This window comes from Cynocephalus volans, chromosome X, assembly GCF_027409185.1.
Source record: "Cynocephalus volans isolate mCynVol1 chromosome X, mCynVol1.pri, whole genome shotgun sequence".
Lineage (NCBI taxonomy): Eukaryota > Metazoa > Chordata > Mammalia > Dermoptera > Cynocephalidae > Cynocephalus > Cynocephalus volans.
In genome coordinates, this window is record NC_084478.1 from 79120703 (window position 1) to 79146782 (window position 26080).

At 38.9% G+C, this 26080-nt stretch overlaps 1 protein-coding gene across 7 annotated transcripts in view; it reads left to right on the plus strand.

Moving 5' to 3' along the window:
- EDA (ectodysplasin A) overlaps nt 1-26080 on the plus strand; it is a 410625-nt gene that overhangs the window by 380768 nt on the left and 3777 nt on the right. For 5 of the 7 annotated variants that reach the window (XM_063083941.1, XM_063083942.1, XM_063083947.1 and 2 more), the window contains exons 3-6: nt 17458-17481; nt 22460-22639; nt 24082-24116; nt 25030-25081. In XM_063083941.1, coding sequence (XP_062940011.1) covers nt 17458-17481; nt 22460-22639; nt 24082-24116; nt 25030-25081 — 291 coding nt within the window. The remainder of the gene's footprint in view (nt 1-17457; nt 17482-22459; nt 22640-24081; nt 24117-25029; nt 25082-26080) is intronic. The other 2 variants (XM_063083945.1, XM_063083946.1) reach the window with 1 other exon arrangement.

Here is a 26080-nt window from a genome sequence, read left to right on the forward strand (position 1 = left end):
CATCCCACTGTTGGGAATATACCCAGAGGAATGGAAATCATCAAGTCGAAGGTATACCTGTTCCCCAATGTTCATCGCAGCACTCTTTACAATAGCCAAGAGTTGGAACCAGCCCAAATGCCCATCATCAGATGAGTGGATACGGAAAATGTGGTACATCTACACAATGGAATACTACTCAGCTATAAAAACGAATGAAATACTGCCATTTGCAACAACATGGATGGACCTCGAGAGAATTATATTAAGTGAAACAAGTCAGGCACAGAAAGAGAAATACCACATGTTCTCACTTATTGGTGGGAGCTAAAAATTAATATATAAATTCACACACACACATACACACATACACACACAAACGGGGGGGGGGGGGCGAAGAAGATATAACAACCACAATTATTTGAAGTTGATACAACAAACAAACAGAAAGGACATGGTTGGGGGGGAGGGGGGGAGGGAGAAGGGAGGGAGGTTTTGGTGATGGGGAGCATTAATCAGCTACAATGTATATCGACAAAATAAAATTAAAAAAAAATAAATAAATAAATAAATCACTCATTCTTGTTAGCATTTTTGTACAAGAATTGATTTTGTCTATTAAAGGCACCAAATGTAATGTTGATGTGATATCATCCTTTGCATGATTTTCTTACTGAACTATCATTTTTCTCTCCTTTGAATCTAATGCTTATTGATCTCCAAGACTATTATGAATAAGGTGTAACAAATGACAAAAATAAGAGATTGGGCATCAGATAACCTAAGTTTGAATCCTGGTTCTGCCTTTGGCTGAGGGATCCTAGACAAGTGATCTTTTCTTCCTTGAGCTTCAGTTTCCCTTTCTATAAAATGGATTCATGCAGTGAGAGGATTAAATAATGTGAGGATTAAACAATATAATAATTGCAAATTCACTTTGTAAAATGCTGTACAAATGGAAGTGGCACTGTTGTTACTCATCTGCTCTTCTCTATAATTATTTTTGTTCTCGTCATATCTGTATACCATCAGCACCCTGCTAGATGACCCTAATGCAGCAACCCTAATGCCACTGTTCTCAAATTCATAAGAATCACCTAGGATTTACTTTGTAAATACAGACTTCCTGGCTCTACACTCAGAGTTCATTTAGTAGATCTGAGATGAGGCCCAGAAATCTCTATTTTAAAAATTCTCTCCAGATAATTATTTAAACACAGCCAGGTATGGGACCCACTTTGCCTGAAACACCTATTACCATATATACAAGGAAGAATTTTTTGACCCTGAGTGGAATTCAGGGTTGAAACAGGTTACAGTAAGTAGTTGCAAACCAGCTTTCACTAGTGCTCCAAATTCCTACCCCTCCTAGGTCAAAGGAGACCTAGCCACATGATCTTGTAACATTCCCTTCCACTTCTGTGATTCCAGCTGTACCATGAGTCCTCAGAAGCAAAGCCTGGTAAATTAAACCACCAATTATTGCCTTTTAAAATGCTAGTGAGTTTAAGGGTTTTCTTTGAAAAGTCTTAGTCAATAGGAGCAGAAGACTATGAATAACACCAAAATATTTAGCTGTCTATTGATACTTCTTTACAATATCAAATAAAATGGGAACAGATGCAACTAGACCAGAGCTTGGTTAGTAGGTAAGAGATTTATTAGACTTGCTCATTTTGGAAATTAAGGTTATAAACAACATATGTCAAAAATTCTATAAAACTGCTCTGGAAATCATCTTCTTGGAAAGCCAAATCCCTGCTAATTTTCTGAATTCGCTTTTCAGAACTGAAAAATGATATCGTATACATCTGCAGCACTGTTTGAACCAATGCTTCCTTGAAGCAGAGCTTACTCTGTGTGGGTGTGTATTTCAGTAGCTACGCCAAGGTTCCAAACACCTGCTCTCTTCCCAGAATGTAATCCAGCCAACCCCTTGAGAGAAGACAGCTTCTCTATTTACAAATACAGGTGGTGTTGCTATGAGTTACAGTTTTTTGGAAGTTTTCATACATAGCTCATGATATTAAAGCAAAAGAAAGTCATACAAGAGTGAAATCACCAGGTCTATCCTGAAAGCTAGAGACTTGAGGAGAATCTCAACTGGCTCTTTTTCTTTTTACTGTCAGATATGTAAGTGTCCTGTTGAATCTCTTCAGTCCACTGTTCCCTCTAAAGAAGTCATGTTCTGTGCTCAGGGCAGTAATATCCTCAGAAGCAGATGTCTCCCATAAAGCATGATCTCATTCCTTGGAATGGGAAGAGCCAGCAGTAGACTTTTGGGATAATATGGGGGGAAGGGCTTTGTTTAAAAATAGTTTTCTTAAATAATATGTTCAACTTTTTAATAAATTTCTATAAAAAGGCAAGTCTAGTTTGTTGCTGTTTTTTGTTAACCTCACTCCACAATTCCAGAAGGGGCAACTACTAGACCAGATGGAACAGAGTCCTCACAGAGCACAGACACTTCCATCCAGTTGTGTGTATAAATGGTGAAACTTGGGATTTTCCAGATGCTTAATCTAGTCTCTGTAGCAGACCCCACTGAGTCACAGCCTAGATTTCAACAGGCCTTTTTATAACAGCCCTGGAGCTTAGAGGAAATAAACTGAAGAGCCCAAGGAAAGTTACTGACACAGATGTTCCCAGTAAATTAGGCAAGTGGGAACATTGCTAGAGAAGGAAAGGGTAGAAGAAAAGAGTATACCAATGAGAAGGATGCAGTTTGAAGCCAATCCAAACTTGCCCAGGAGGACGGGCTTTCCAGGCTATTCCTGTTCCTTCAGAAAAGTAGGTGTAGGGCAGTTCCTAACACTGACGTCTCACATCATTTGGAATGACCGAGATGCATGACATCCTGCACTCTCTTAGACCCTATAACAAGGCCTTTCAGTCACAGCCCATGTGTTCTAGTGTGCTCTTCACTTCTGTTTTTATCTCTGCAGAAAGTGAGCACTGTAAGAAAACAAAATGGTCCAAAGAGCTAAAGATGGAAGGCAAAGACCTTTCCACAAACAGCATCACAAGAGAAATGTAATAAGGCACTTACCATCAGAGCTCAGTACCTGCAATTTGTAAATTTAATCACTACATTCCCATAAAAGGTCTGTTTCAGTTACAGCTGTGTATTAAAAATGAAGACATGCCAGTAATTCTGTAAATATTAATTGATGGTGATAAATACTGAAAATTATATTTTTTCCCAACTCCCACATTAGTTACCTTCACCAGCAAACCAGCTCACCTCCAAAGAGCTCCTTAAGCTTCATCCCCACCATAAGGCCTTTCCAAAGCAGACCTCCCAGATTGTTTTTCATCTCCTCGAGCCCATGCATTCTATACCATCCTTCCACACCCTTATATTTTATTGTTTCCACTTCTAATGCCTCTGGAGGCTATGACATTGGTGCTTGAAATGAAAGCACATGGAAAAGAGGTAAGAAAAGATTATGGGCTTTTTAAAAAATTAGTGAGGCTAGGTGAATGATTAAAAAAAACTGAGGTCATGCTTCAGTTGTTCCTCAAGACAGTGCTACAAACTAGGAATGGCAGTATTATTGTTAAATGAAGGCATTGGACACTTTTTCTACCAGGGAGAAAACCACTCAATGACATACTAGAAAAAAAGGAGTTAGGCCCAAATGAATATTTTATGGAACAAACAGTTGCCATGTTTTATAAACTGTTGCAAAGCATAGAAAGAGAAAGAATGCTTCCCATTTTATTTTATGAAATTGGTATAACCTTGATTTAAAAAAAAAAAAAAAACTTCCAAACAGGAAAATTAAATTTTCCAAAAAGGAAACTAAAGATATCTCACATAAAAAATCATAAATAAACCACTAGCAAATCAAACCCTGCAATATATTAAAGTATAATAATCATAAACCAAGTAGGGTTTGTCTTAGGAATGCAAAGATGGTTCAATAATAGGAAACCTCTTAATATCACATTATATCATCAACTCAAAGGATATAAATCATATGATCATCTCAGATTCCACAAAGGCATTTGATAAAGATTTAACACACTTTTCTGATAATTCTTAGTAAACTGGGAATAAAAGGGCATTTTTTAATGTGAGAAAGAATACCTTGGCCTAGTAAATAGCATAGTGCTTAATGGTAAGTATATTAGAGGCATTCCTACCAAAGTCAGGAATAAGACAAAAATGCTTGTTATAACTGCTGATGTTCAATATTATTCTTGAAGTTCTTGCCAATGCAATGGGGCAGAAAACTGAAATAAGAGTTACACCCGTTGGGAAATTATATGAACTATCATTATTTACAGGTATGATTCTATACCTAGAAAACCCAAGAGAATCGATTGAAAAGATATTATAAATAGATATCACCAAGGCATCCAGGTCTTACATTGTCTATTCCCTGTGCTATAAATACAGTACTAGCACATCTTGTGTTCAAACAAAATTTACAAGATTAATATAACTGAAAAAATTAACTGGGAAAAAAAAACTTTCTTCAGGCAGTTAAATCCTTCAAGATCATTTCAGAATCTTGTGCCTTGGGATCCTCATGCTGAACAGCAATTCATATTAGATAAAACAGCTTGGTTATATGAGCTTTCTGTTTGCATGGGTTTTGGATAGATGAAGTTCATATGGTTATGAAATTTTGCAAAAAGAGGAACTTGTATTTGTCAAGTGCCTAGAGAGTTTTGGAAGCTCCCCATGTGATTCCAATTTATAGCCAGATTTGAGAACCACTAACTTAGAAGATGAGTTTAATCTAGTGCATGTGAGTTCAAGGTAACAGGAGTGCGTTCAAGTGGTAATATCATGGTGGAAGCTGGAGATGTGGGCTATGATTTAGAGTATCACTCTCTGTAAGAGTTGAAGTCCTAGAACAAAATGTACTCATAAGACTAACCTTTGATATTCATAGTGCTAAGATCTCTATCTCTGTTAACCTATTTTTTAAAAGAAGACCACATGGTTTCATAATGAAAAAAAAATACATGACTAATCAGAGGCCTTTGTGTAAGGAACTGTGCATGTATCTAAAGGGATCAATGGCTGTAATTCATTTAGATTTTAAAAAGACCTCTAACTGAAATTCTCCAGCAAAAGTTATTATCCTTTAAGTTGTGTCGCCGTGCACCATGGAATTAGAGGGGCCATCCTATGAAGAGGGCTTGAAGGCAGGGAAAAAGGATAGTGATAAATGCATATTTTGTTAGGTTGGGAAGCATAAACAGTGGAATTTTTGTAATAGCTGTTTCTGGTTTTATATAACAGTTTTATATATGGTCTGGGTGAAAGAGTTTACAGTGAAATCTCTTAAATTTGCAGATCATGAATCATTTAGTCCAAACACCCATTCAAAGCTCTGCCATTTACTAGTTGTGTGACCCCTGACAAGTTACTTAACCTCTCTTGTCCTGTTTACTCAACTGTAAAATAATGGAACTGGACATAAATGTCTCAGCTAGAAATTCTATGAATTAGCTTAGCTCAGCTCCCTTCTCTGTGTCAACAATAAAAACAACACGTGATCAAATTCTTTACTTGATTAGAGCAACGTTAGAGAGTGACGATTATGGGATCAAGGACCAGAGAAAGCAATTGTTATACAGAATTATTCACTATACAGAGTTCATTGTAACCAGATTGTCAAAGCACTGTTTCTGCCAGCCATCTGCTGGAACATAAAAATAGCTTTGTTATACAGGACCATCCTCTATAATTGAATTTAACCTGTACTACACATTTCTTCAACAATAAATTTATAACTCTCTTATATAGCATTTTAGAGCTGAGATTCATAAAAATTTTGGAGGAAAAGGTCATCTAGTTCATACCTATATTTGGCAGGAGAACAGAGAAATGCAGACAGGTGAAGTGATTTTCCCAAGGTCAGACAGCAAATAAGTCACAGAGCAAGTTCAGTTCTCTTCTCCCTGCACTCAGTTCCCAAAGCAGTTAGAAATATGGCCATGTGAGTCCTCGAGCAAGACCTATTTTGAAGCTGTTTTGGCAACCCTGTCAGGTAGGTGTGTACTTGATAATGATGGTGATGAAAAATGAATGTGACAATTATAACTGCAATTTATTGAGTGCCTATATGTGCTAAGCATTGTTTTAAGTACTGTACATTATCTCATTTAATCCTCTTGGTGTCCTCTTTGAGGTAGATATTATTGTCCCAGTTTTCATAAATGGAGAAACTGATTCAGGGAGATGAAGTGACTTGCCCACGATCATACAGCTATTGAATGTTACAACTAGAATTCAAACCCAATTCTGAAAGGATAACAAAGCTTATGCTCTTCCCACAACCCCAGTATTTCCCAAACAGTATAACCCAAAGCATTAATTCAACAAGAGGTAGGTATTTCTTGAAAAAGGTTCTGTGGCCAAATAAGTTTGGGCAATGCTGCATTTCATACCCCCTTTCTGAAGAGTCAAATTTTCTATTAGTGTATTAAAAGATCTGAGAAATCTTCAATGAAGAAATTTATTTTTCCTTTATCCTGTGATTCCCAAACTCTTTTTTACCAAGGAACACTTTTTCCAAGAATATCTGTTAATATCACACAGGACCCTGGTGCTCTTTAGAACATGTGAAAAACACTAAACTAAACCATACGACTTTCATTCATCTTTCTGATCTTCTTCAGAGATTATTGCTCTTAGCCCTGGCTTTTTTCATTCTAACCACTAAAGTGACCAAAGACTCACTCATTGTTGCAGAATACTTTCTTAGCAAGAACACATGCTCGTTGCTATGGGAACATTTTTGGTAACATAAAGAACTTTGAGGGACCATTAAACTTCTGAAATGTCAGCAGTTGGTGGGACTGTTTTAGTATTGCCTTAACCACAGTAATATTTTTGAGTCTTTTTCAAACCAAGCCAGAACTGAGCCAGAAAAGTTTCACAGCTGATCATAACTAAAGTCGTGTTTGTGGAGCCTGAAGCCCCAAGAATGGGCCTCCGCTTCAAGGGCTAGAGAGGAAATCCTTGGACAAAGAATGCAAACCTCTCACATCAGAAATACTTAAGACTGGGATGGGATGGGGTTGGGGGGGAATCAACTTGCACATCCCTACCTTTCCTTGCCTTTTTGTCATGCTTAGAGCAGATGTTGGAACTGTAATCTGGGTTCTGAACATGGGCATTCCATGTGGTTCTCATTCAAAATTCTCACTCTTCTTTGAAGCTAATGGTTTCCATCTTCAAATGTATTGAGCTTGCCACACGTATTTATTCATCTCTGTTTACAATTCTAATGGTTTGAGATAGAACATGAAATAAACTCTTAAGATGCCAAGATTTGAAGATACAGACTATGTTGAAGGTTGTTTTTCTTTTTTTAATAAAAATTTCCAGTCCTATACCTCCCCATCTGCCAGCTATTGCCTTTACTTTTCTCTTTATTTCTTTACTAACTGGTACAGAAGGAATGTCGGCCCTATCCAGTTCTCTGGTGTTGCTCTCTATATAAAGGGAGGAAGGCATGAAGGCTGGGAGCCTACTACCTGTATAACCAGAGAACAAATAAAATTAAATTATCATTTATTGAGCACCTACTCTATGCACATCGCTTTCACTTACTTAGGTTATAACAACTTTATAAATTGATAGAGTTTTTGAGACTATTGTTATTGATATTCTTAGCATGACTATGTTTTAGTGGAAGGTACAGTGAGCTTGGAGTCAGAAGAATCTTGGTTCACATCCCAGGCACTTCCTTCAGTCAGTCATTTGTTCATTCAACAAACATTTTATTGAACACACTCTATAAAAGAAATGCTTTAGGAGCTGGAGATACAGTGATGAACAATGCATAGCTCTTGCCCTCACAGAGTTAACAATCTAGTTAGTAGACAATCACATAATCAATAAATTACAATTTGATAAGTGTAACAGTGTATTATGAAACACAGAGGAACTGATGTCTCAGATAAGTCTTAAAGGATGAGTAGGCATTGAGAGAAAGTGAGATTAGAGAATGGTACTGTAGACAGAGGGAGTGGCATAAAGAAAGGTACTGAGGCAAGAGGGATGTGGAAAGGGGTGTAGTGAATATACATCCATGGCTTAGAGATCGTGTTGAATTAAATGCAGTATGGTGCTGCTTTGAAACTAGTGACTTTTTATAAATTTATTTTTATAGTTATGGACTATTTTCAGAGAAGTTTCAGTTACAGGAAAATTGAGCAGAAACAGAGAGTTCCTATATTCTTCCTCTCTTGGGAACCACTAATCTTTTTGCTGTCTCTGTAGTTTTGTCTTTTCCAGGATGTAATACGGTTGGAATTATACAGTAAGTACCTTTTTAGACTGTTTTTTTTTTGTTTTTTGGTCTTTGGGTTTTTTTTAACTAAGCAATATGCATTTAAGTTTTCTCTGTGTCTTTTTGTGGCTTAATAGCTCATTACTTTTTATTACTGAATAATATTCCATCATATACATATACCAGTTTGTTTATCCATTCACCTATTAAATGACATCTTAGGTGCTTCCAATTTTTGGCAATTGTGAGTAAAGCTGCTATAGACATATTTATGCAGGTTTTTGTGTAGACTTAAGTTTTCAACAAGTTTGGGTAAATACTAGGAGCACAGTTTCTGGTTCGCATAGGAAGACTATGTTTAGCTTTGTGAAAAACTGCCAAACTGTCTTCCAAAATGGCTGTACCATTTTGCGTTCTCACCAGCAATGAATGGTAGTTCCTGTAGCTCCATATCCTCTCCAGCATTTGGTGGTGTCAGTGTTTGGGATTTTGGCCATTCTAAGAGGTGTGCAGTGCTATTTCATTGTTTTAAGTTGCAATTCCCTCATAACAAATGGTGTTAAGCATCATTTCATATGCTTATTTGCTATCTGTATATTTTCTTTGATGAGTTGTCCATTCAGATCTTTTGCCCATTTCTTAATTGGATTATTTTTTCCTGATCGTTAGGTTTTCTGTTCAGATCTTTGCCAATTTCTTGAGTTATCTCTTATTGAGTTATCTGTTTTTATTGAGTTAGCAGTCTTCTTATTGTTGAGTTTTAAGTGTTCTTTATATTTTTTGGATAAAAGTCCTTTGTCAGATGTGTTTTGCAAATATTTTCTCCCAGTGTGTGGCTTGTCTTTTGATTCATTTAACAGTGCCTTTCTCGGAGCAGAAGTTTTTAATTTTAATGAAGTCAAACATCAATTTTTTTCACTTTATGGATTGGGCTTTTGGTGCTCTGTCTAAAAACTCATTACCAAACCCAAAATCACCTAGATTTCTCCTGCGTTATCTTCTAAGATTTTTATAGTTCTGCGTTTTGCATTTGGTTCTATGATCCATTTTGAGTTAATTTTTGTGAAAGGTGTAAGGTCTGTGTCTAGATTCGGGGGTTTTTTTGCATACAGATTTCTGGTTATTCCAGTACCATTTATTGAAAAAGAGATCCTTTCTCCATTGGATTGCCTTTGCTCCTTTGTCAAAGATCTGTTAACTATATACGTGTAGGTCTATTTCTGGGCTCTCTATTCTGTCCCATTAATCTGTGTATGATTACTGTAACTTATAAAGTCTTGAATCAAGTAGTGTCAGTTCTCTAACTTTGTTCTTGGTGTTCAATATCTTGTTGGCTATTCTGGGTCTTTTGTCTTCCCATATAAAATTTAGAATCAGTTTGTAGATATCCACAAAGTAACTTGCTGGAATTTGATTGTGATTTCATTGAATCTATAGACCAAGTTAGGAAGAAGTAGCATCTTAACAATATTGGGCCTTCCTATCAATGAACATGAAATATCCTTCCATTTATTTAGATCATTATTTTTTTCATCAGAGTTTTGTAGTTTTCCCCAGATAGATATTTATATTTTGTTAGATTTATACCAAAAAATTTCTCTCTCTTTTTTTGGTGCTAATGAAAATAAGTTTGTGTTTTTTAATTTCAAATTCTGATTGTTCGTTGCTGATATGTAGGAAATCAATTGACTTTTACGAATTAGGCTTGTATCCTGCAACCTTATTATAATTACTATTAGCTCCAGGAGATTTTTGTCAATTCTTTGGAATTTTCTATATAGACGACCATGTCATCAGTGAACAAAGACAGTTTTATCTTTCTTCCAAATCTCTATACCTTTTATTTCCTTTTCTTGCCTTATTGGGTTAGCTAGGACTTCCAGTGTGATGTTGAATAGGAGTGGTGAGAGGAGACATCTTTGCTGTGTTCCCAATCTTAGGGGAAAAGCATCTAGTTTCTCATCATTAAGTATGATGTTAGCTGTAGGTGTTTGTAGATGTTCTTTATCAAATTGAGAAAGTGCCTCTTGATTCCTAATTTGCTGAGAGTTTTTGTCACAAAGCAATGTCTGATTTTGTCAAAGGCTTTTCCTGAATCAATTGATATATGATTTTTCTTCTTTAGCATGTTGGTGTGTGATGGGTTAAATTACTTTATTTTTGAATGTTGAACCAGCCTTACATACCAGGAATAAATTCTACTTGCTTGTGGTGTTTAATTCTTTCAGTAAATTGTTGGATTTCATTGGCTAATATTTTATTGAGAATTTTTGCATCTATGTTCAAGAGAGATATCTGTCTGTAGTTTTCTTTTCTTGTAATATCTTTGTCTGGTTTGGGCATTATGTAATGCTGGCCTCATAGAATGAGGTAGGAATTGTTCCCTCTGCTTCTATTTTCTAGAACAGATTATAGAGAACTGCTATAATTTCTCTCTTAAACGTTTAGTAAAATTCGCCAGTGAAACCATCTGGGCCTGATGGTTTCTGTTTGGAAGGTTATTAATTGTTAGTTCAATTTCTTTAATAGATATAGGCCTATTCAGGTTACCTATTTCTCCTTGTGTTAGTTTTGGTAGATTGTGTCTTTCAAGGAATTAAGTCATTTCATTTAAGTTATCAAATTCGTGGGCACAAGGTTGTTCATAATATTTGTTATTGTCTTTTCCTTTTATGTCCATGGGATCAGTAGTAATGGCTTCTCTTTCATTTCTGGTATTAGTAATTTGTGTCTTCTTTTTCTTGGTTAGCCTGGGTAGGAATTTATCGATTTTATTGATCTTTTTAAAGAACCAGCACTTGGTTTCATTGATTTTGTCTGTTGCTTTCCTATTTTCAATTTTATTTATTTCTGCTCTGATTTTTATTATTTATTTTCTTCTGCTTACTTTGGATTTAATTTGTTGTTTTTCTAGTTTCTCCAGGTGGGGACTTAAATATTGATTTTAGATATTTCTCCTATTCTAATATACATGTGCAATGCTGTAAATTTCCCTCTCAGCACTGGTTTTACTGCATCCTGCAAATTTCAATAGGTTTTATTTTAATTATCATTTAGTTCAAAATATTTTTAAATTTCCCTCAAGACTTTTTCTTTGACCCATGTATTATTTATAAGTGTGGTGTTTAATCTCTACATAGTTTGGGATTTTCCAGCTGTCTTTCTGTTATTGATTTCTAGTTTAATTCTATTGTGATGTGAGAGCATACTTTGGATGACATCCATTTTAAATTTCTTAAGGTGTGTTTTAATGGCACAGAATGTGGTCTGTCTTGGTCAGTGTTTCATGTGAACTTGAGAAGAATGTATATCCTGCTATTGTTGGAGTAAGTATACTATAAATGTCAATTAGATCTAGTTGAGTGATGGTGCTATTTTTTTATTAAAACATAATTGATTGTACATATCTGTGGGGTACAGCATTTAATATCAATACCTGGGTGCAACATGTGATGCTCAAGTCAGGATAATTAGTATATTCAACATTACACAATGCAATCATTTTTTGTGGCCTTTTACCAATTTATCACTAACCTCTCTCCCCCTCTCCCTTTCCCATCTCTGGTAGCCTCAGTTCTGTTCTCTCCTTTTGAAAGTTCGATGAATTATTGTGATTGTTTTACCTTTCTTTCTTCCTACTATTTATTAATTTATTTATTAATTTATTAATTAATTTATTTATTTATTTATTTATTTATTTATTTATTTATTTATTTATTTATTAGCTGCCACTTATGAGTGAGGACATGTCATATTTCTCTTTCTGTGCCTGGCTTATTTCACTTACCATAATTGTCTCTAAGTTCATTCATGTTGCTGTGATGGCAGAATTTCATTCTCTTTTATGGCAGAGTAGTATTCCATTGTGTATATATACCACATTTTCCTTTTCCAGTCATCCATCCATGGATATTTAGGTTGGTTCCAACTCTTGGCTGTTGCAAATAGAGCTGCTGTAAACATGTGAATGTAGGTATCCCTTCAACATGGTGATTTACATTCCTTTGAGTATATACTCAGCAGTGGGATTGCTGGATCATGTGGCAGTTCTACCTGTAGTTGTTTGAGGAAACTCCATACTGTTTTCCATAATGGCTGCACCAATTTACAGTCCCACCAACAGTATAGCAGTGTTCCCCTTTCTCCACATCCTCGCCAGCATTTGTTATTCTGTCTTTTTGATAACGGCCAGTCTAACTGGGGTGAGATGATATCTCAGCGTGGTTTTGATTTGCATTTTCCTGATGATTAGTGATGATCAGCATTTTTTTCATGTGTCTGTTGGCCATTTGTATACCTTCCTTTGAGAAATGCCTATTCAGCTCCTTTGCCCATTTTTTAATCGGGTTACTTTTTTATTTTTACTGTTATGTTGTTTGAATTCCTTGTATATTCTGGATATTAATCCCTTGTCAGATGCATAGTTTGTAAGTACTTTCTCCCATTCAGTAGGTTGTCTTTTCACTCTGTTAATTGTTTCTTTTGCTGTGCAAAAGCTTTTGAGTTTGATATAATCCCATTTATTTATTTGTTGTTGTTGTTGCCTGTGCTTTTGGGGTCTTATTCATAAAGTCTTTCCCCAGTTCTGCTTCCTGAAGTGTTTCCCCTATGTTTTCTTTTAGGGTTTGTATAGTTTCAGGTCTTACATTTAAGTCTTTAATCCATTTTGAGTTGATTTTGGTATATGGTGTGAAGTAAGGCTCTAGTTTCATTCTTCTACGTATGTATGTCCAGTTTTCCCAGCACCATTTATTGAAGAGGCAGTCTTTTCTCTGATGTGTGTTCTTGATGCCTTTGTCAAAGATCAGTTGGCTGTAAATGAGTGCATTGATTTCTGGGTTCTCTCTTCTGTTCCATAGGTCTGAGTGTCTTTTTTTTATGCAAGTACCATGCTGTTTTGCCTGCTAAAGCTTTATAGTAAAATTTGAAGTCAGGTAGTGTGATGGTACTATCTATCTTAACTATATCCTCACTGATTTTCTGCCTGCTGGATCTGGCAATTACTGACGGCATATTGAAGTCTTCAGTTATAGTAGTGGATTCATCTATTTCTTCTATCAGTTTTTGCTTATGTATTTTGATGCTCTGTTGTCAGAGGCATATACATTAAGGATTTTTATGTCTTCCTGGATTATTGACCCCTTTATGATCGTGTAATGCCTCTCTTTATTCCTGATCATTTTCCTTGCTCTGATGTCTATTTTGTCTGAAATCAATATAGCTCTCCAGCTTTCTTTTGATCAGTATTATTACAATTTACCTTTCTCCATCCCTTTACTTTAATCTACCTGTGTCTTTATATTTAAAGTGGGTTTCTTATAGACAAAATATAGTTGGGTCATTTTTTTTATCCACTCTGACACTCTTTGTCTTTTAACTAGTGTATTTACAGCATTCATATTTAAAGTGATTATTGATATAGTTGGATTAACATCTACCATATTTGTATTTGCTTGCTATTCACTGCCCTTTTCCTTTTCTCTGGTTTTAATCAAGCATTTTATGATTCCATTTTCTCTCCTCTCTTAGCATATCAATTATATTTCTTCCAAAAAAAAAGTTTAGTGGTTTCCCTACAGTTTTAAATATATATTTAGAAGCAATCCATGTCCACTTTAAAATAACACTATACCGGGCCAGCCCCGTGGCTCACTCGGGAGAGTGTGGCACTGGTAGCGCTGAGGCCGCAGGTTCGGATCCTATATAGGGATGGCCGTGCGCTCACTGGTTGAGCCTGGTACGGATGACACTGTGTCGAGGGTTGCGATCCCCTTACCAGTAAAAAAGAAAAAAAAAAAAAAAAACACTATACCACTTTACAGGTAGTGTAAGTACCTTATAGCAGAGTATTCCCAATTTATTCCTTCTATCCCTTCTAACATTTCTGTCATTTGTTTTCACATATCCATAAGCTATAATCATGGAATATATTTTTGCTATTATTATTTTGAACAAACTGTTCTCTGTTAAATCAATTAAGAAAAAATAAAATGATTTTTTTACCTTCATTTATTTGTTCTCTAATGCACTTCTTTTCTTTATGTACATCTGAGTTTCTGACCTATATCATTTTACTTCTCTCTGAAGAACTTCTGTCAACATTTATTTCAAGGCAGGTTTATGGACAACAAATTCCCTCAGTTTTTTGTTTGTCTTAGAAAGTCTTTAGCTGGCTGGTTAGTTGCATCAAGGTCAAGGGTTTGGATCCCCATACTGGCCAGCTGCCAAAAAGAAAAAGAAAAAAAATAAGAAAGTCTTTATTTTTTATTCATTTTTGAAGAATAATTTCTCTGGATACAGAATTCTAGCTTGCTGGTTTTATATCATTGATCCTCATCAGAACGCTAAGCCTTGAATACTGACAAAGTATGTAGTGTTCTCTGATTTAGCAAATGAAGAATCAGAAGAAACGTCACTTGCCCTATGGTAATTTTGTGGTTGTCAGGACTAGAATCTGGCTAGGCCTGTTGCTGGCCTCCATGGCCCTGATTCTATTACAAGACTCCCTTTTCTAAATGTCACATAGGCAAACTGCCTGCCAGCATTGATCAAAATCTGTCCTATCTCAATTCTGTTCTTATCAAAGCAGTCCCAGATGCTACACAGCTATCTGTCCCACTATGATGCATTTGTGCATTTTGCCTGCAGAAAGCATGATGGTTGAAAATAGGGGGAAATGGAGTGATATAGAAATGTAGCTTATTACCATAGAAACAGACACGTGACAGTGATAGTGCTCTAAGTAGGTACGAATAAGGTTCTTAAGCATATAGAGAAAATAAATCAATATATCTAAATGGTTATAGAACTCAGCAGGGGTTACTGCTTTTGCTCTGGGTTAGGATGCTCACTTCTAGTGCGGTATAGCTCTAGGTCCCTGGCATTTTCTCTCTAGAAGCTGGAAAACTACAGTGGTCTCAAGTAAAAGCAATGGGCATGACAAATTCAGAGTCGGGGCTTACAGGTTCATGTTGTAGCTCATAAGAATTATTTACTGGTCATGGTGAGCTATGTTAGAATGAGAAGGAACTCCTATACTGCTGAGATGATATACTCATTAGCATTTGGTTAAATTTTGGTACATCCATATTAAAAATGACAATGTAGAAATGTAGTTATTGGCATAGAAAAAGTTTATCATACAATATTTTTAATTTGATCCCATTTTGTAAAAATACATTTATATGCATACAAGATTTCTAGGTATGCATAAAAATGTTAATAGTGGTTATTGTGGGTACTTTAATAAGCTATTTTTCTTTTTGCTCCTCTTTTTTATGTATATATGTATGCATGCATTTATGTGTGTGTAATGAGTAGGTATATCTGGTATGAAAATAACAGAAGTTTAAAAAAATACAAAACTTCCCTTTCCCTCTTTTCACTTGAGGATTTAATTCAAACTTCCTCCAGGAATTTTTTTTCCCCTCAACTAGCCAGTATAGCTCCTGAAGTTCCCCCTCTTTAGTATCTTCCTATCCAACTGTAAGTCTTTGAGGATAAAGTTGTGTTTCATTATTTACTGTACTACCTTCCATGGGTGTGCTCAGTAAGGACTGGTTGGCTGGCAATGGCCTGATTCCTTCAAAGCTTCCTTTGAAGTCTGACTTAACAGCGCTAACACTTAACCAATTGAAATGTTCAAAAACTTGGCCAGGGCTAGCATACATTGACTATGAGGGCAGGGTGGTTGCAACAGCTGTCATCCTACCACTCTCTCCCAGGCTGAGGTGGCTGACTGGCTGGCTGGTAGCTGGCTGGTGGGGCTGTGCCATTTCTGTGTAAATCCTCCCTCAAACAGCTTTTGTGTTCAAAGAGGAGGCCGTTCTTGGGTTGAGGTGCTGCCTCTTAGTCAGTAGTATCTGTGTAGCTGTGCTTCCCTGCCGGAACCTCCATGCACATTCCCAAGAACTCTCAGTGCTGTTAAAAAACATAAAGGATAGGTAGCAAGGAAGGAAGACAAAGGAATGGGAGGAGAGGAAAGGAGAAAAAAGGAGCTTAAGAGAATGGAGATTCATGGCCTTAAGTGCAGCAGGTTGCTCAACCAAACCTAAAACTTCCCCTGTGCATAATAATACCTACTGTTGCACATGAAATTACTTTGCCAAGGAAGTCTACACAGACATTGGTTTTTCAAGGGACCTGTCTAAGCTCTGATGGCCACACTGGCAGCCCTCCAGGTTAGAGGCTTTACTGACCTCTAATAGAGCCCGCTCTTATATGTAGAGATTATTCCAGGCTTGTTGCAAGAATCAAATGAAAAAATAGATGCAAGTATGTTTTATAAACTATAAAATAATATACAAATGCTTGGTGTTTTTTTTTTTTTTGTAAGCTCCTGAGTGCAGTGACAGTAGTTTAATGTTGTACAATAGTGTCATCATGAGAGTTTGGAACAGATTTTAAATACGTGTTTCTAAAGAAAGTCAGATCCATCCACAGAATGAAGAGAATTGAATCCCTTGGAGGGAAAAGATGACTATCTGGAAGAGACCTAAACTGTGTGTGTCTGGGGAGTGGTTGTCATCTAACTATATTAGAAAAGCCTTGGGTTTTCTGAGTGCCCTCAATTGATTAGAATTGTTTTCCTTAGAAGTAATTCCCAAGAAAATGCTTGAACTGTTGACACTTCTTTTAAAGTGTTCATTAACTTATGGTAAATTACAATGGGAGTGCATGTGGCCCCCACATGAGTGTATTATGGTCGCACTGTTTTAATAATTAACAAATTAAATCATGATAAGGAAGTGACTAAAAAATAAATTGCCACTGCTGTGCTTCTCCCATGGAAACAACCCTTTTTTCTTTTCAGCTTCAACACATGAAACTTCATATCGGATCCTCACCTGAATGCACGACTCTTCAACCTAAGGACTTGCAGAATTCATGGAATGCCGTCCTAAGGTTGTTGAGCTGTGCGTTTCTGGGCATTTCATCACTATGGAGAAGTACCCATTCCCTGACCCCAAAGACTGAGGCTGAAATATTTTTCTCCCTAGGGAAGAATCATTTTTGTAACTTTTGTGGCCTCAGCAGTCAGAAAACAGACTGGGGAGGTTCGATAGTCAGGAGATACCTTGTTAAAAACCTAACCCTTGGCTGTGGGGCTCCCTCAAATTTGCAGTGTCTTGGGGGTCCTTACTAGGGACTGTCTTAGAGAAAAAACATTTTCTGTTAATTTCCATTGACTTAGCTTTCCATTTTCTTTTTCAAATAGGTCCAGTTAAAAACAAGAAAAAGGGTAAGTTAAGTTCCTGATTTTATAAAATTGCTGTCATGTGATGTCTTTTCTCTAATTAGAAGAATCAAGGGAGAGTAGATTCCATCTATTTTTGCATTATATTCTTTCCATATTGGTAGCCCATTATTTTACTCAATAACATGTGATCTTCTTGAGTATTGTAGTTTCTAAAGAACTCTGCCATAAAAAAGAATGAAGTACTCCCATTTGCAACAACGTGGATGAACCTGGAGAAACTTATGTTGAGTGAAATAAGCAAAGCACAGAGGGATAAATACCGCATGTGTTCACTCATATGTGGGAGCTAAGAGAGAAAGGAAGGCAGGAAAGAAAGACCACAGTAGTGCGGTAGTCTTACAGAGGGAGGGAACATTCCTAGGGCTGCAAAGTGGAGTGGAGGGGAGAAGGGGGTGGGAGAGGGGGGTGGGTGGATAATTGGGTGGGGGACACGGGGCACAAAAGTAATTTCTGGTAATGGGTATGTTCCTAGTATGAATCTGGCCTTCACATCATGGGCACAAGGGGTGACAATTAGTTTTGTAACTCATGAATATTCTTAATAAATAAAAAATAAAAGTAAAGAAAAGAATCAGAAATGAAAAAGGAGATATTACAACTGATATCACAGAAGCACAAAGGATCATAAGAGTCTGTAACGAATAACTCTACACAAACAAACTGGAAAGCCTAGAAGAAATAAATAAATTCCTGGACACATATAACTAAAAAAAAAAAAGAAATTGCTTCTCCAGCAAAATATAAAAGTTGATTTTGTTTCTTGTTCCCTCTTCTGTACAATTCAATTTACATCTCTTTCCTTCATTCTTTCTTATTCGTTCCTTGCCCTTCTTTTTTCTCCTTTTTTCCCTTCTTTATCAAATCAGTGATGAGGTATGAATGAGGTCCTGAGACAGCTTATAGGAACTAGGCATACTACCTATCAAAAAATGTCATCAGTACCCTATTTCTTGGTCTAAAATCTATCTCTATTTGATTTCCCAGACAGTCGGGGAAGGTTTTTGTTTTTTTTTTTTGGGGGGGGGGGATTCAATATCATTTTCTCTGCGATGGAAAAACTAGGCTGGCCTTTAGGCTTTTCAAAGAAGACTCTAGTTGGGCAGTTTCACTGTGCCATTGTTAAGTCAGTAAGTCCCCAGTGTACTTACGATGAGACTGGCCCAAGGACCTGTACAAGTGCTTGCTCACTTGGGGAGGAGAATCCAAAGACAGAACAGGCTCCAAGGTCAGGACCAGGCAATATAGTCCACTCCTTATGACTAAAAGGACCAACTGTGAAACCAGTTGAAGTACCTATTTATTTCTGGGTCTGACATGGGAAGAAAATAGAGAGAGTAAAATTAATGATTTTTCATTAAAGTGCTTTAAGTGAAATGGTTCTGTCTGTTAAGATTTATGGAGCCTTATAGAGTGGATTATCAACCCCAGAACAGGCCAAAAAGACTGGCTTCACCTGCAGCCTGCCACTTCTCCGAGCACTAGGGTACTCTGGTGCCTTGAGGTACCATGGTCCACATGGAAAACTTGTGTCCCTGTTATAAAGAAGCTGAGGTAAAGCACAGAGGGATAAATACGCATGTGCTCACTCATGTGGGAACTGAGAAAGAAGGAAGGAAAGAAAGACCACAGTAGTGTGGTGGACTTGCAGAGGGAGAGAACATTTCTTGGGCTACAAAGTGGAGTGGGGAGAAAGGGGAAGGAGGAGGGAGGTTGAGGATAATTGGGTGGGGGACACGGGGTACAAATGCAATTTGTGGTAATGGGTATGCTGCCAGTATGAATCTGCCCTCACATCATGGGCACGAGGGGTGACAATCAGCTTTGTATCTCATGAATATTCATAACCAATAAAAAAACAGATAAAGACACACACACACACACACACACACACACACACACGCTGAGGAATGGCCTGGCCTCCTGAGGGCCTGAGCTGAGCAAGGTTGGAGAACAGCCAGAGAGCTGGAGTCAGCAAGAAAACCCTTCTCTGGTGGGGTCTGGACATTCATCACCAAGATATTCTGTCTTTTAAGAAAGTAAATTTGATTTTCAAGTGTAACTCTTGTCACATCCCTTTAAGACAGAAATTATAACTCGGATCATTGCCCAGCACTGCTACCTTGTGTACAGGGCATTATTGGGAAGAGAATGCCTTAAACATTTATTTTGGCTGAAAGTGATTTAGTAGCCATTTAATATGGATTTCCTTGGACACAGTGAATAGGCACATGCCTGAAGAAGTAAATTGAGTTGTTCACTTAATTTTCACCCTTTAATGGAATTTTCCTCTTACCACAACACTCTCTCTCTCCCCCTCTTTCCCTGTCTTCCTCTCCCTTTCTCCCTCCCACTCTTAACTCTCTCCCTCTCTCACTTTCACTCACTCTCTTTTGGTTGTTCTTTCAACATTTTGGGCTTAGCTGAAAGGTTAGGGAAATGCCCCTTCCATGAAGTTTAGCTTTAAAAGGAATAAGTATACTCTTTCATCTAAGACTACACAGAGTAAGTTTCTAAGTACAGACATCTCTGGGCTTTTGTATTATGAAGTTCTCTGTTAAAATAAGGAAATCCAGAGAAGGAATTCACTCCTCTAAACTCATCCTCTTGGTCCAGGGTTTTGTACATGCTCTTCTCTGGGCCCAACTTTCTGTAAGTATGCGAAACACACCTGCCTAAACCTGGTTGCAGAGCAGCAAAGAGGATGCACTGCAGAACTAGATCACAGAAGGAGCTTTTTCTCAAATGCCTTCTAACATTTTCATAAGTGAACATTCTCTGTTTACACTGCAACCATTATTCTCTTGGACTGTAAGAGTTTCTGGCTGTAATTCTTCCAAAATTACATTAGCAATTATAGGAGACTAACATTGTTGAAGCTGAAGTTTGTGCTACCCACAGAATAGCCTCTAGCTCAAAAATCACTGTTAGGCCTGGAAATGCTAGGACACAGAACAGCCTAATATGCACCATCCTCTGTGTCTATGGCATGTAGAAAATAAGGAGGAAGAAACAAAGCTTACAGCCAGGCTAGGGAAGTTTCCTGACTGCCTGGGATAAGTCAGTCCTCCTTATGGAATTTCAGTCTCATGAGGAAACTTTGAGAAATCATCAAGGCCAATCTCCTCGTTTCACAGAGGGAGAAACTAAGGCTGAAGGAGAGAAAAGGATTTGCCCAAAGTGTGTCTGTGGCAAAGCTGAGGCTTACATCCTTATCTCCTGAGTACAGATTCAGTGTTCTTTCCAGTACACTAACTGGAATTGAAACTTAGGCGCTGAATAAGCCTGATTTGGAAGCTGCCCAAATCTGAAGGGAGATGGTTTTCCTGTTCAGCATCTTGAAATTGGCTAGATCTAGAAACTGGGCAGATCCAGTCTTTTACTGCTAAAATGAAGGTAAAACTCTACGGCTCATGCCTCCTGGTCTTTAAGGCTACAGCGACTCTCCCGGGGAGAGATGCTCTCTGAACTTTCCCTTCTTTCCTCCCTGGGGAAAGGCCCACAATGACCCTCCTGTTTCATTCCAAATGCAGGTGTGGTTAGACATGGACAACTGGCCTCTTGAGTGGCACTGTCATGAGAATTTTCTTGGACATGAGGCATTTTTATTAAAGGAGGACCTGATAAATCAGGACAGGATTCTCCTGCCTCAGAGTATGGGGAGCAGGGAGAGGGAAACAGTAAGAAGGTTTTTACGCTAATAGATTACCTCAGGTGAAGACACTGTGATGAAGTCTGGTAAAAGGCTTCCATTCCTGGGACTTCTACAAAATTGTGAGAAAGTGGTGAAGGGGAGAAGACGACACCCATCTATGACTACCTGTAGTCCTTGAGTGGGGCTGCACAGAGCAGAGGAAGCCAACAGGAGGAGCTGGAGGTTTTATTTCAAGACCACAATTATGACTCACTTAACATAACTACATCTTTGTGGGAATGTTGGAGGGACTGGAATATGAAATAGGAGGGCCAAGATTGTTCTGGAAGGATAGCAAGAAGGAAAAGAGGAGGAGTTGGTGGGCATGATTAATAATACATTTGAGAATAGAGCCTCTGAGGAAAGACTCTGGGAAGCTGGATTATTTAGCTTATAAAAATGGAGGTTGATAGGTAACTTAATGTCTTTGAGTATATGAGGGTTATAATATATATGATGGTAACTATTCTTCTCTATCTACACAAAGAATAGAATAAGAGCTTAAACTGCCACAGGAGGGATTTCAGTTAAATATACCGAAGAACTTCCTAACAGTGAGAAGTGAGAGGTGATAAACATTGGAACATGTTACCAAGGGAGTTTGCAGAATTTCCTTTCCCAGAGATCTTTAAAACCAGGGTTTAGAGAGGTCAGCTGGGAAAGCAAAACCTGCTGCCTCCTCCTCAGCTCTCCCCAGTCTCTGCCCCACCTTCTTTCCTGTTGTTTCTTGATGTCTCTCTCCCTCCCTCCCCACACCCCATCTCCAAAACTTCTTCCCATTCCACATTCCCAACTAGTACCACCCCCATCCCAACCCCCATTTCCTGTATAGTCTGACTCCTGTAGAAACCTTCCTAGAGCTAATGTTGTTCTTAAGGTCAGGCTGTGCAGCTTCTTTGTTCCACATCAAGCCCACAAACTGGACAGTAAACATGAAAGCCCCATACTCTTCAACAATAGCCCAATTCTAAAATGAACCACAGGGACCCATAGGTCTGATTGCTTGGTAGTTCTCATCCTTCGGACTCAGCTGAAATGTAATCTCCTTTTTCAAGACTTCTCTGAGCTCTTCAGCATTTGGCCCCTACCACTAATGTAGCACTTCCACTGTCCTGTAACTGTGTCTATTTCCTCACCTCTTTAGTAGGAACTCCCAGAGGAGCTGACTTTATGTCATTGGAAGTCTCCAAAACTCCTGACAATACACTCCTGACAGTACACTATTGGCAATAAATAACAACAAATGTAACACTGAATCTTGTTTTTCAGGAAAGAAGGCAGGGCCTCCTGGGCCCAATGGCCCTCCAGGACCTCCAGGACCTCCAGGACCCCAGGGACCCCCGGGGATTCCAGGGATTCCTGGAATTCCAGGAACAACTGTTATGGGGCCACCTGGTCCTCCAGGTCCTCCTGGTCCTCAAGGACCCCCTGGCCTCCAGGGACCTTCTGGTGAGTTCCTCTGTCTCCCCACCACCCCCTAGATGTCTTATAAGTATTTTAGGAGAGCAGGAGTAGGTGATCCTGAGAGCAGTTTCAAATGGTGGTGATGAGGCTGGTATGCAATGAGAAATGCAGGTCTCCTAGCGCAGTGTAGAGCTAGGAATGGAACAAGCCAATAAGGCCTGGCCTGCTCTAACTTCATGTTTGTGCCACCTGTCTCAACCTTCCATTACAAGCCCTCCCTGACTCTAGGCCTCCCTGTAGTGGGCCAGTAAACTCATAAAAGCCAGACACAGAGGCCCTGATGGTTCACGGGAGTTGCTGTTGGGGGGTGGATTTGGTCTGCTCTGATTCCCAGCATCTAGCTCCACATGCTGATATTTGCATGGATATAGGCTACAGGGGGGAATGTTGGAAACTGGACAAAATAACAAGCCGTAGGATAGTTTTATCCTGTGAACTCTGAAATGCCTTTCCCACAGAGGTAGACTGATGGTCAAAAAGTTGTAAACCTTGAGTCATTCGGGCTGTGGATGAAGCAAATTCAGGCACCAAGGCCAACCTGTCCAGGAACCAGGTGCTTTTTGCATTAAATCCATACCCCACTGCCCATTCAAATACCATTTCATCCCTTTCTTTGCATCTTTCTCCTTGGTCCCCGAAGGGCATCCAAAAGGTTTGGATGCAGATCGAAACCTGCCTAATTGGAGTTGACAGGAGTCAGATGCCTGGGCTTCTGTCAGTTGTTATTTCTTTCTTCTGCTCTCTTTCTGTATCTTGAGGCTTTAAAGAAATGGACTCCTTACAGCTGATTTCTCTAGGTCCAGGTATTCTACAGCAGAACTCAGATTGTCATTCAAACAGTACTAAGTAGTCTTACCATGGCCACAAGAGATGGAGTTAGGGATTTTTTTCATCCAATCATTCCACAAATATTAATAGAGCACTTTCTGTGTACAAAGAGATATAATGATAAGTGGTCACTATTCTCATAGAGTTTATGTCCTAGAGGAGGAGAGAGACAAAGAAACCAGATATTTACAAATGGCAATGGGCTCTATGAAGAAAATCAGCAGAAAGGGAGCAAAAAGCTAGACAAGCTAATGCCATTGTCTAAGGGTCACAGTGACAAGAATGTCCTTTTCGCACTGTCTATGGCTGCTCAGTGGGCCTTGCCTTGGGCCAGTATTGGCAAGAGACCAGTTTCCCTGCTGGGTGCTGGGCCCATTAAAGATGAAAGTCAGGGACAGGAAAGAGAAGGAAAGGGTATCCTCTCCCACCCAAGATTCCTGCATTGCACTCTGAGTCTTCTTCCAGCTCTAAGCCCTGGAGAATAAAGCTCAGACAAGGCTGGCTGCAGGGGAGCAAGGCTCACTGCCACTGGCTCCTGAGGTGAGGGGAAAGGGAATTAGAAAGAATGTGCCCTCTGATTGCCTTGTTCTATTTTGCAGGTGCTGCTGATAAAGCTGGAACTCGAGAAAACCAGGTTGGCTGGGGATTACTGTCTTCCTGGGGAGGAGGGAAGGCCACAGGCGGGAGAAACCTTGAAATTAGTTCCCTATTAAATTTCCTGAGGCTCTGTTTTGTGAGGACACACCCTGGAGGTTATGAGGTTTTTCACTCACAGCCCCCTCCCATCTCTATGAATAGAAAAGCTTTGCCCGAGGGCTTGCCAGGGCCATTTTTCCTCATTCCACAGGAGACCAGATGGTCCCCATAGACAGTCTCAGTAGTCAGCTGAAATGAGCTGCCAGTTAGGCCTATTCACCTGGGCCTCCCAACTCCCCAGCCATCCCAGACACCTTGTTGGCACTCAGACTGCCTGGGATCTGGAGCTGAGAAGTTTAAGAGTATACCCTTGAAAAACAGCCAACTCACTCCAGACCAATTCTGTCCTGGGCTTCTGCCTTAATGGCCTGAAGGGCTCCTCCCTAGTCTTTGAGCTTCCTAATCTGCCTCTATGGGCAGGTGCTGCTGCTTTGCTGGTCTCATTTCAGCCTCCCTCACTACAGCTGTTTGACCACAGCCATAAGTCTACACAGCTGCACAGTGTTTGATGGCTTGCAGGACAATTTTATATCCATCACCTCATTTGATCTTTGAAAATCCCTGTGAGAGAGGCCAGACAGAGGTTCTTATAATCCCCATTTTACTGTTAGGGAAATGAGGCTCAGAGGCATTACATTTGGCTGAGGTCACGTAGCTAGGAAATAGTAGAGCTACAAAATCACATGACCCTCTAGTAGAAATGTAGTCACTAACATCCCAAGACACGGGAGAGGGATCAAAATTGGGATACAAAAGGAGACTAGAAACCAGGGGTGGAAACATGAGAACTGGTGGCTGAACGAGCAGCTATGACTCATAGTGACTACTCTCCATCCTTCTTATCCTCCCAGCCAGCTGTGGTGCATCTACAGGGCCAAGGGTCAGCAATTCAAGTCAAGAATGGTAAGAATCAATGCAGGCTCTCTCCCAAAGAGGAGTTTCTCCCCTCCTTCATGCCCAGCCTCCAAATAATCACTCAGCCTAGCTTCTCCCAGGCCCCTGAGGTAGCCTTGGCATAGAGGGCCATTCTCTACTCCATCATGCCCTCTACTGGCTGTCCTGAGTAATCGCTTGCACCAAGACCAGTTGCTGCACCCGAATTGCATTTAGAATCATTCACGAGGGAGCTGAAAGGGACTTGAGACATCACCTAGCGTGACGATTCATAGGGGATGGAGGTTATATCAGAGTGACCATGGAGATATGTGTAGTTTGATAAACATTTTCACAGTACAAATTAGAGAAGGTAAAACTACATAAAATTAAATTCTTCTTGTCTGATAGATCTACACAGAAAATGGGTAGAAGGGGCATTTCTTTCAGGGAAGAGAGGCATGTTACAATCTCCAGGGAGTATGAGATGCTAGTGTCAATTGAAAGGGAGAACATGTTTAATGCGGTTAGAAACACTCATTTAATGTAATCCTTGCATTTGAAGAGTGGGGAAACAGAGTACCAGAGAGATTGGATAATACCATAATAAATCCTTCTCCCGAATTTGTATGGTACTTTAGAGTTTGCAACATGCTTTCTTTATCTTTTATTTCATTTGGCCCTCGCAACCACCCTATGAGGCAGATATCAGCTCCTTTTTACAGAGATGGAAACTGAAGCTCAGAGAGGTTAATTAACTGGCCCAGATTTCATAGTTATGTTTAGGAGCTGGGATTCAGAACTACATCTATCTGACTCTTTCCACTGCACTGTGCTACTTCAGTGATGTGTATACACACTGCACTGAATGATTGGGTTCATTTTCTTCCCCAGAGATACATGAACATTCATTAAAGAACAGCACTTTGAAATAATGTCCAGTCCCCAGGGTGCACAAAGCCTAAAATGCATGAACCCCCCAAGAGCCTTCGGAAGCAGCAAGCTAGTCAAGATGCCAGATGCTCACAG